We start from the raw sequence: 12,205 nt of genomic DNA on the forward strand, positions 1-12,205 counted from the left end.
GGGCTTACTCTGAATCGTCCTATATAGGGTTGTGAGGAGTGGTCACAGGGCCACTCAGAAGAATCTTCTAGTCCATGGGGAAGTTAGTAGAAATAGAAGAATAACAATAAGGAGTACAGACACTTTTTGTCTTTATATTCTAGGTCCACTCTGATATAGAGGAAAGTTTCTTCCTTCTTGGGATTTTACAGTTTTAACCAGATAGATTTTTTTATACTATAAAATATCAGAAATATTAACTTGTTATTTAAGGCTGAAGCATTTAAAAATGCTATGTATGTATTTAAGCAATATAAAATCTATGACCCAGTTCTTGGGCATATGACACTTTGAAAGTTGTTTTGCATTATTTTCTTGGTTGCCAAGAAATTTTGTAAATTTTTTTATACATAGAATTTTATCTGAATGTGTGCTTATCACAAAATATTCTATTTTCAGATATTTAGTCTTGGATATTGCAGATAATCCAGTTGAAAATATAATACGTTATTTTCCCATGGTAGGTATAAAATATTTTAATACTTAGAATTTGTGATTTGACCTCTTAATTATGGTTCTAAAACTTAATAATAATGAAACTAATTCTTTCCCATGCTACTTTTACTTTGTTATGACTGAAAATTGTGGGATTATATTTAAAGAAAATTTATTATTAAAACCATTTTATGATTGCTAAATATCTGAGAAATCACACCTTGAATTTATTAAATTCAAATTAAATTTTAGCTCCTGTATAATTTAAAAAAATTGTAATAGTCACATTTGTAGTATTTTGGAAATTCTTGAATTAAGGTGATTTGTATTCATATAAATTAGCTGGAATTTTTTTTCAATAATTTTTTATTCTGTATATTTTATGCTTATATTACTCCAGATGTTTTATTAAAACACATGTCTTTTGCCTTCAGACTAAAGAATTTATTGATGGAAGCTTACAGACTGGAGGTAAATAGTAATTTCTTTGTGTAGCCAGTGTTTATTTTCAGGAGATTATGTGTTATAGTTAATTTTTTAGTTACCATTCGTCTTAAATGAAGGGTATGGAAGTTGGAATTGTATGTAATAGACTATTCCCAAATTTGTTTTTTCCCAACTCCTTGTTTCATTTGGGTAGGCTTTCTTAAGTAACCCTATACAACCATTTTTGAATTCTGGGTCAGCTTTAAATGTCTATAATTTCAAAGTCTACAGGTAATATAAATTGTAAAACTTGAAAGTTAATAAGTATCTAAATGGTATGTATAAAACATAAAACATTTAAGAAAGGATTTATCTTACTATGGTATAGTACATGGTTTCAATATATTTTAGTTGCTGAATTAGATAGATAGATAGATAGATATTTTGTCAGAGTAATTATTTCTTGTTTTTCAGGAAAAGTTCTTGTCCATGGAAATGCAGGGATCTCCAGGAGGTATGAAGTTAGAGATTATCTTTTTTTTTCTAGCATTTAATTAATGAGTTGTGTTTTCCATTTTTTTCTAAAATTTTTTCCCCCTCTTCAGTGCTGCCTTTGTTATTGCATACATTATGGAAACATTTGGAATGAAGTACAGGTAAGAAAGCACTCTGAAACCTAGCCAATTTAAATTCTCATTAAAATGAAGCTTAATGGAAACAGTTTGGGAGTTTGAAGTTGATATTCCCTTCATTTTGTCATCTAGTCATGTTTGATTAGGCAGGTTCTTATATTCCATGCTTAGTCGTTTAACCTTTGTAGCTTGTCTACCTTGTGTAGATATACTTTAGGCTAATATTTTGTGGTTTTAGGGAACTAGTGCTAAATGTTATTTTAAGAAGCCATGATAGTTACAGTTGGAAATAACCCTTGGAAAAGTAATTATTTACTACTAGAGAATTGTTCAGTCTGAGTTTAAAAACTTAGACACACACACACACAAACTCGTACACACAGATGTTTATTGCTTCCCTTGTTTAAAAGGCTAATCTAGGGGCATCTGGGTGGCTCAGTTGGTTAAGCGTCCGACTTCATCTCAGGTCATGATCTCACAGTCCATGTGTTCGAGCCCTGCGTCGGGCTGTGTGCTGACAGCTCAGAGCCTGTAGCCTGCTTCAGATTCTATGTGTCCCTCTCTCTCTGCCTCTCCCCCACTCATACTCTGTTTCTCTCTCTCTCTCTCTCTCTCAAAAATAAATAAACGTTAAAAAAATTATAAAAGGCTAATTTATTATGTTTTCCTTTAACAATAGTTGGGTGAAAAATTACCTAGGCACTGTTTCATCTTCTGTTCATAATTCAGTGTAGTCTTTCTTATCCAGAATCAACTTTTCCAAGCATACTACCTAGATAAAAGAGAGAGAGAGAGCCCCAGAACAAAAGAAAAAACTGGTCAATGTACAGTGTTTCCTGTTCTTAGTGTGTCTTGTACAAGTTAGAAATCTTGTAATCATTGACACCTCCTTGTCATTCACTCCTTACCTCCTAAACTGACCCTTTACCAACCTGTTTTATGTCCTAAAATATACCTTGAATCTGTCACTTTATCTTTCTCTTCATCATCATTTAATCTTCAATCCAAGCTCCAATCATGTCTTTCCTGGACTCTTCCATTGGTAGCCTTCTTAGTGGTTTTATGTATCCTTTTGTTTCTCCAGTCCGTTTTTTTCTGCACTACAGTAGGAGTGAACTTTTCAAAAGATAAATCTGGTCATATAATCACCGTACCCCCAAAAAGCTCTCAAAGGTTTCTGATCCTTAATAATTTTTAACATGGCCAGTGAAACTTTGTGTGATATGCCTGTATCAACTTATCCATCATTGTATCATGTTCTCTGTTAGTCTCTTCATTTGAGCTGTATTCAGCATTGGATCCACATGACTAATACATACTAGACATTCAAATGCTTGTTTAATTTGTTTGGTATCCTTTGTGTTTAAATTTCTTAAAAGTGTCAGTTTCTAGGGATACCTGGGTGGCTCAGTTGGTCGAGTGTTCCACTCTTGATTTTGGCTCAGTCATGATCTCAGGGTTGTGAGATCGAAGCCCACATTGGGCTCTGCACTGGACATGGAGCCTACTTAAGATTCTCTCTTTTCCTCTTCCTCTGCCTCTCCCCCCACCTACTCGCACACTCTCACTCTGTCTCTCTAAAAAAAAAGTGTCAATTCATAATATTATTTGAATACAAATCCTTCATTTATTTAGTTGAAAAAGATAAATGCTGGCTAGACGTTATGTTTTATATATTCTCTTTATTATTTGGTGTCTTGTCAGTAATAATAATAATGGTGAAAATAGCTTCCATACATTGGGTCTGTGGCAGGTACTATTCTAGGCTCTTTTATCTCATTTAAGCCTTACAACAACATAAGGGAGTAGGTATAGTTCTCCTTGTTTAAACAATGGTAATATTTTGAGCATGTACTGTGTGATAGATGCTCTACAAAGGTGCTTTACACTTATATCTTCCATCTTTACAGTAGCCTATCAAGATAGGAATTATTATAATCCCTAATTTACAGATGAGAAAAATAAAGTTTAGAAAGTTGAGCAGCTTCCCTTAGAACACAAGCTGGTAAATAAGCGGGATTATGATATTTCATCTGACCATGCTGTCGATTTTTCCTCTACATCTCCACCTCTCTGTAGTAAAAGCTGTATATGATTTCCTATTTTAGGTAAATTTTTGGGATAAGTTCTTATTTTAGGTAAATTATGAAAAAAGTGAGATTATTCATGAAATAATAACATCACCTTAGTTTTCTTTTTTTGTTTTCAGAGATGCATTTGCTTATGTTCAAGAAAGAAGATTTTGTATTAATCCTAATGCTGGATTTGTCCATCAACTTCAGGTAACTTTTCTCTTCTTCCTCTTTAAGGTATCAGAAAATAGGATAATTCATTTTCTTATGTCCATGTAGATTAAATGTAGAATTTACTTTAAATACCTAAAAATTGCCATGATCTAATTATTTATTTAATTTTATTATTATTTTTTAACTTTTTAAATTTATTTTAAATATAATCTCTACACCTAACATGGGGCTTGAATTCAGGACCCCGAGATCAAGAGTTGCATGCTCCTCTAACTGACCCAACCAGGCACTCCCTAATTTGATTTTTTATTCAAGTTTACATTTCCAGTTAAAAGTTTTTTCTTTTTCTTTTCTTTTTTTTTTTAATTTATTTATTTTAAGAGAGAGCGAGGGAAAGAGAAAATCCCAAGCAGAGTCCACAGTGTCAGTGCAGAGCCCAATACTGGGCTCAAACTCACAAACCATGAGACCATGACCTGAGCCAAAGTCGGATGCTTAACCAACTGAGCCACCCAGGCACCACTCAAAAGTATTTTCTTAAAAGCTGCTATTACTGTGAAAAAAGGGTTAAAGGCACATTGTTAAATGTAAGATAAAATAATTGTTAGAAATTTCATTTTTTTCCCTCTATTTTGATTGTACACAGAGACAAGAGTTTTGATTCTAAGTATACTATGTATAGAAGCTTTTATATTTTATTTTCTATTTTATAGGCCTTATTTTTTCCATGTTTCAAATTTTGTTGGTGCCTAGAAGATGAACTAAAAAGACAGTAAGATAAACCTGTGAGGTATCTCATTAAACTAGTTTATTTAATTTTTTCCAAAAAGGAAAATTATGGATTAAAGGATGTCTTCTTACTCATTCCATCCAGTTATGCAGGAGTAAATAAGTTTCTTTGCCTTTTAACCCTGTTGTGTAAAAACGTTGTCTTTTTAAATTGATGTTTTTATTTAAAAAAGTAATATATACTTATATATACTTATGATATTATATATACTTACGGTTAAAATTCAACAATATATATACAACTGTACCAGCATTTTTATATGTATATATACATATATGTATATATGCATCATAACTTTATATTATTAATTCCTTATACATAAACCTTTAGATTGTTTCTAGTCTTTCATGATTATGAACAATATTGGGAAAAGTATCCTGGTAGGTACATCTTTGTTTACATGTGTGAATATGCCTGTAAGATATATACATATTTAGAGAGAGGAATTGTTGGGTCAGAGGCATTTGAAATTTGATGTTATCATGTAGTCTTTTAAAAGGCTTAAATAATGTAAGCCACCAGGAAACTAGAAGTACCTTTTTCCCAATATCACATTCAGTACCAATAGCCAAAAATATTTTATCAGATTTTTCTGATCATTGTCATCATGGTGGTAAAAGTGGCAACTCCAGTGGTTTGCCCATCTTTCTATCAGATTATTGATATTTTTCTCATTGGTTTATAAGAGCTCTTTATATATTAAGGAACCTATTTTTAGCCAAGTGAGTTGAAATGCTATTTTTATTATATACTGAACTCTTATCTATATTTGGGCCTATTTCTGGACTTTGTGTTCTATTCCATTGCTCTGCTTACTGCTGCAATTGTATCAAACAATTTTAAATACTATGATATTATATAAGTCAGTTATGGTATAGCCCAAGATTCCCTCATTAATGTTCTTTCTAGAATTTTCCTGGCAAGGTTTTAACATTGTGTGTGTGAACTTTACTGAAAAGAGCTCTATATTTTTTATTTTATAACTATGTTTACAGTTCAGAAAGAATTGATACCTTACATTTTTAGTCTTTGTCTCTAAGAATATATTCCATTTATTCAAATCAATTTTTATGTCCTCTAGTGTTTTAAAGTTTTCTTTTTGGGGGCACCTGGGTGGTTCAGTCGGTTAAGCATCCGACTTCAGCTCATGTCATGATCTCACTGTTTGTGAGTTTGAGCCCTGCATCGGCCTCTGTGCTGACAGCTTCGAGCCTGGAGCCTGCTTTGGATTCTGTGTTTCCCTCTCTCTCTGCCCCTCCTCTGCTCTCACTCAGTCTCTGTCTCTCAAAAATAAACATTTAAAAAAATTTTTTTTAATCTTTCTTTTTGTAGAATATATGTATTTCTTTTTTTCTTTTTCTTTTTTTTTTTCTCTTCTCTTTTTTTTTTTTTTTTTTTTTAAATTTTTTTTTTTTTTTTTTCAACGTTTATTTATTTTTGGGACAGAGAGAGACAGAGCATGAACGGGGGAGGGGCAGAGAGAGAGGAAGACACAGAATCAGAAACAGGCTCCAGGCTCTGAGCCATCAGCCCAGAGCCCGACGCGGGGCTCGAACTCACGGACCGCGAGATCGTGACCTGGCTGAAGTCGGACGCTTAACCGACTGCGCCACCCAGGCGCCCCAGAATATATGTATTTCTTATGAAATTTACAGTATCCTATATTCAACACAGTTTACTCAGCAGAATAGCCAGAATCTTATTACAGGTTATCCCTCCACTTAAAATAAAAGCCACAGGTCTTATTTACAATGACTTTTATAGCCTTACACTTGCAGTCCTTTACCTTTCAGTTCTAATCTCCTACTATCTCATTTGCTTACTATGTATGTTCCAGTCACATTGACCTTCTCACAATTCCTTGAAAATACTATGCATGTTCTCATCTCAAGGCACTTGCCCTTATTCCCCCCACCTAGAATGCTTTCCCCCAAACATGTGCATGGCTTGTTCCCTTAATTTTCCTTTGCATTATTGCAATAGCATTCTAATGGGTATTAGGAATACTTGCTTCTGCCCTTACCTCCTAAATCCCTACATTCAAAAGAAATATTAGTTTGGACAAAAATGGTAGCAAGGGAAGAGGTGAGAAGAGATCACATTTTGGATTTGACAGTATAGCTGACAGGATTTGCTGATGGATTGGATGTGAAGAGAGAAGATTAAGATGAATCTAAGCCTTTATGGAAGATATGAAAGAAACTGCATGAGAAGATTTAAGGGGAATAAAATCAAGTTCAGTTTTGGTTACATTAAGGTTGAGAGGGCTGTTAGGCGGTAGGCAGTTATACACATCAAAAGTCCAGACTTCAGGGGAAAGAACCATATATCTAATTAGTATTATATAGATGCCAATGAAAGCCCTGAGACTGGGTGAGATCACTACGGGAATGTAGATAGAGAAGAAGTTCCAAAACAACCCTGATGCACTCCAACATGTAGAGGGTGGGGAGATGAGGAATTAGCAGAAAAGATCGAAAAGAATGGCCAACGGGATAGGAAAAAAATCAGGGTGGCTTGTTTGAGAAGTCAAGTGAAGGAAGTGTTTGAAGAAGTAGGGAATGATCCTACAAAGGCTGATAATAGGTCAAATAAGATAAGGGCTGAGAATTAACATTAGGTTAGGAACATGAGGTTATTGGTGTCCTTGACAAATAGAAGGCAAAGGATAAGCCTAATTGCTCAGCATTCAGGGAAAAATGGGAAGAGAGGAATGTGAACAGCAAGAATAGATAATTGCAGGAATTATGCTTTGAAGGGGAAAACAGAAATGACAGCTGGAGGGGAAATTAGGGTTATTAGGGGGGATTTTGTTTGTTTTCTAAAGTCTAGCATATTTGCTGTCTGGGCAATTCCAGGAGAACAGAGGAAATTGATATTATGCCAGAAATGGATAGTATGGTCTATTCTCTTTGTTGAGTTTATTATATTTATTGTTTATTAACCCATTGACCTTGAGAGTTGATATGTCATCTCTTTCATTACTACATTTCTTCCTTGAGTCCTTTTGTCTCTTCTTTGTATTCATTTCAGAAATGTCATATTCTCATTGAGTTCATGGAGAATTAATCATGTTCATTTACTTCATGGAGTGATTTTCGTTTTGTTTTTTTTTTTAATGTTTTATTTATTTTTGAGAGAGACAGAGAGTGAGTGGGGAAGGGGCAGAGAGAGAGGAAGACACAGAATCTGAAGCCATCTCCAGGCCCTGAGCTGTCAGCACAGAGCCCGACATGGGACTCAAACCCACAAACAGATCATGACCTGAGCCAAAGCCAGACACTTAACTGATTGAGCCACCTAGGCGCCCCCATGGAGTGATTTTCATGCTGTGTTCTTCATATGACTTTTGGTTTATAATGTTGCTTTTTTTCCCCTTGTGACATCTTTATGTTAAAAAACCTACAATGGTTCCTTTTTGATTATAGGTCATCTTTGAATTAGAAGTATTCTTCTTAGATCAGCTATTTGCCCAACAGTGAAGTTGTGGGAGAGGAACCTGGGTAGTGGTTGGGAAAGACAGATAGCTTAAATTTTCCCAGTTGTCTTAGAAGACTTTCTTACCAACACTTTTCTCTGGTGGTATGACTACTCAATGGAGTAGGAAGCAGAGCCCCCCCCCCACCCCATGTCACAGGTTTTTCTCATTTAGATTGATGAACACCTCATGCATGTTAGAATCACCCAGAGGAAGCTAAGCTAAACCAATTAAGTGAGAATCACTGGGGGTGAGACTTAATGTTTAAGTTTTTTTTTTATTTTTGAGGGAGAGACAGACAGAGAGACAGAGCACAAGCAGGGGAGGAGCAGAGAGAGAAGGAGACACTGAATCTGAAACAGGCTCCTGGCTCCGAGGTGTCAACACAGAGCCTGATGCGGGACTTGAACTCATGAATCCTGAGATAATGACCTGAGCTGAAGTTGAATGCTTAACCAACTGAGGCACCCAGATGCCCCTATATATGTATTTGAAGCCTCTCCGGTGATCTTTAGGTATAGCCAGACTTGGAGAATTACTGGTTAAGGTTTTATTTTTAACTAAGATCAGATACTTGGCTTCATACTTCACCTTACTATCATATAGCCTGTTTCTTGCAAAAATATCATGTGTGGGCATTTACATTTTCCCTGATATGCCCTACCTCATCCCACAGCCCACTCACATTTCCTGATCATCATACTATTTAAAGGCTTATTAGTTTTATCTTAGGCACACCATCTTTCTTTGGAGAACTCTGAAGTGTACCCATTCTGCCTGATTTTTGCAGTCAGGCATCTTGTGTTCTAGCTTGTCTGGTTCCATTTTTTTTTTTTTTTAATTTACTGTGGAATATAATACACATATAGAAAATGCATAAAATGTAAATACACATTCATGTAACCACCATTAGGTCAAGAAACTGAACCTATGCTAGGATCTCAAAAGCCCTGTGATGCCCCTTCCCAATCACAGACACTCTTTCTCCTTTTATAAAGGTAACCACTATTCTGACCTATTTGGTAATTATTTCTTTAGTTTTCATTCTTCTCATATTTACGGCTATGGTTATTTCCTAGTTTCATCAAATGAGGTGTTCTCTATTATCAGAGGAGAGGGATAGAAATGCCTTTATTCTTCCATGTTTGGAGGTAGAGGACTATTCATTTTAAGGGATCAGAAAATCAAATACATATCTGAATCCATTAAATGCCTTATATTAGTCTCATTTTTAAAGGGGTGCCTGGGTGACTAAGTCAGTTGAGCATCTGACTTCAGCTGAAGTCATAATCTCGCAGTTCATGAGTTAGAGCCCATGTTGGGCTCTCTGCTATCAGTGTGGAGCCTACTTGGGATCCTCTGCCTCTCTCTCTCTCTCTCTGCCTCTTCCCCTCCTGTATGTGCACACACTCTCTCTCTCTCAAATATAAATATTAAACAAATAACTCTTCTCCAAAATACAGTATTAAGGTGAAATGAGGAGAAAGGAGTAATGTTACATTAAAAAAATAATAAAATATTCTACAAAAACATTTGATCTTTATTGAACTTTATTTCATTTTATTCTTAGTCATTTTATGAGATTGCTTGTTTGGGTTTGTGGTGTGTGTGTGTGTGTGTATGTGTGTGTGTGTGTGTGTGTGTGTGTGTGTTTTAACAGAGGAGCTTAGACATCATGTAATTAACACCGCAAAGGCTTGTGTTGTAACAGAGGAAGTCAGAGATCATATAGCTAATGCCCCAGTGGCAGAGAACATACACCAGCAGTTCAATGTATGATACCCTAGTGCAAGCAATTAGTTTGACTTGATTTATAGTTTCATCAGTAAATGCAAAATTATGAGGTCAGAATTTTAAACCTGTATTTCTCTTACAACGATTATGGCACCAGATTTTTCAGTATCAATAAGAATACCAGTAATGAACATGGTAACCACTGTTTTGGGTACCCAAGAATTTAAATGTATATTCAAGTTAATTAAATCTTTTTTAGGAATATGAAGCCATCTACCTAGCAAAATTAACCATACAGATGATGTCACCACTCCAGATAGAAAGGTCATTATCCGTTCATTCTGGACCCACAGGTAAGGATGTTTTTTCATTTTGGAGAAGGTTGGGGAGAGAGATGATGGTATGAAAGGTAGAAAGCATCTTTTGCTCTTTATTGGTTATACTGAACAATTTAAATTGTTTAGAAAACTTGGGGTAGACTATTGAATTAAAACAAGGTAATTGTAAATTTTAATTTTATACTGAATACATGTGTATTATATTGAGCTTCTACTGTGTAAACACCACTGTACTTGGTTAATAGAATAGGCTAGTTAGAAGATCACATTTCTGCTTCGTTTTAGTTTAAGTCTTTAAGTGGTGTAACTGCTGTAAAGATTAAAATAAGAGGGATCTGGAGAAGGGGCTTTAAGTACACTCCATGGTCTTACTAAAAATAAAAGATGGTTAAATAAGTGAAAGCATGTTTCAAGTTAAATAGGGTGACTAATGTGAGCCACCCCAGTTTTTCTCTTGTCATCAATATTTCAGTCCCTTCTCCCTTTCTTCCCTTTTTCAGAGTATTCTCTCCATTATTTTCAAAGTTAATGATCCAAGCATGCTGTCAAAATCTTTTAACTTTATCTTTCTTCTCCAAGACCTTTGTTACCCTTGTTTGTATCCTTTCCTTTTTACTCAATCTCAGTCTATTTCAGGTTCATATTGGCCTCCTATCCAAACTCTAACTTGGTTTATTCTGTACATTCTTGCCAGATTTATTTTCATAGAAGATAGTTCATAAAAGATAGTTCTAATGTATTTTTCCTGTACAAAAGCCTTCATTGGTTTTATTCCTACAGAAGAAAACATAGAGTGTCATAGTAAGTAAAGGCACTTCTGATCTTGGTGTCTCTCAGAGTTCTTTATATATGCATTCCAGAAAACTGAACTCATGGTTTCATCTGTGTCTTCTTTTCTCCACCTAGAGTGCATCACATTGTCTCTCTACCCTTAAAAACTTAGTTCACGCGTTACTCAAGAGAAAGGATGATTAACTTAATCTTCCTCCAATCCCTAGTTATTTGGAATTCCTATACTCTAGAGCTTTATTTGTACCTCCTCACTTTCTGCTTGCATTAGTTGTTGATGTCTCTTACCTCTTTTAGATCCAAGTTCAGCACTTCATCTGAAACTCAGCTAGACCAGCTGTATTTAGCTTTATGGCTAGCAAATTTTCTTTATCCCATTGCCTTGATATTCTATCATTATTTTATTGATCTTATAGTGAGACATTAGTTTCATGTTAGAATCCAACCTCTGATACAACATTATTACCATGATTTAGCCCAACCTTTTGGGCATAACTTTAAGCTTGTGCCATTGTTAGGCAGATAACACAGTAGACCCTTTACCATTTTAATTGTTCCCCTAAGTTTTCCTCCATGGAGACTCAAATTTCTTGACTATAACTATTGGCCATATAGGGGTAACTTTGATTCTATGTGGAAAATTTCTGTTCTAGCAGACTTTGATGTAAAGAGTAGGTAAAATAAAATCTGCTCTGTGACATCCCATCCTTTCTCTTAGTTTTAGACTTCTTGGTAATCAAACCACAGCTTCACTGGAAAAATATTTTCAGCAGTGTCTATGAAAGCAAAAAGATAATCATATCTCAAAAATAAGATTGCAAAAATACAAAATTAATCTCTTAAATTTTATGTTCGAAGTCACAGGTTTATGGTCCTAAAAAACAAACTTGGCAACCAAACATTTAGGTACCATTATCTCTTTAAAAATTCTGTTTTTAAGATATTTTAAAAATTAATGATTGTGGGGCACCTAGGTGCCTCAGTCGGTTAAGCATTTGCCTTCCACTCAGGTCATGATCTCACACAAGAGATTGTGAGTTCAAGCCCCACATCGGGCTCTCTGCTCTCAGTGCGGATCTTCTGTCCGCCACCACCCCCCCCCCAAAATAAATAAGTAGATATTAATGATTGTTATTTGTAATATCTAAGACATAGTTAATTCTCAAGAGGGGAAATATATCCTGTCATGAAGATATAAAATTGTTTGGGTAACAGAAGAATTTACTAACATTCACTAAAAATTCAGTCATGGAATTCTAGTGAATATCCATACATTTATGAAAATGAAATTTTTACTG

General features: G+C 34.9%; 1 protein-coding gene across 2 annotated transcripts in view; it reads left to right on the forward strand.

The window, feature by feature from the left end:
- Positions 1-12,205, forward strand: part of STYX (serine/threonine/tyrosine interacting protein) — a 38,292-nt gene that overhangs the window by 22,342 nt on the left and 3,745 nt on the right. Inside the window, exons 5-10 of one of the 2 annotated variants that reach the window (XM_045450977.1) lie at positions 439-499; positions 909-945; positions 1,375-1,414; positions 1,506-1,556; positions 3,742-3,814; positions 10,040-10,133. In XM_045450977.1, the coding sequence (XP_045306933.1) occupies positions 439-499; positions 909-945; positions 1,375-1,414; positions 1,506-1,556; positions 3,742-3,814; positions 10,040-10,133 (356 nt within the window). The remainder of the gene's footprint in view (positions 1-438; positions 500-908; positions 946-1,374; positions 1,415-1,505; positions 1,557-3,741; positions 3,815-10,039; positions 10,134-12,205) is intronic. The other variant, XM_045450978.1, reaches the window with a different exon arrangement.

This window comes from Leopardus geoffroyi, chromosome B3 (genome assembly GCF_018350155.1).
Source record: "Leopardus geoffroyi isolate Oge1 chromosome B3, O.geoffroyi_Oge1_pat1.0, whole genome shotgun sequence".
NCBI lineage: Eukaryota > Metazoa > Chordata > Mammalia > Carnivora > Felidae > Leopardus > Leopardus geoffroyi.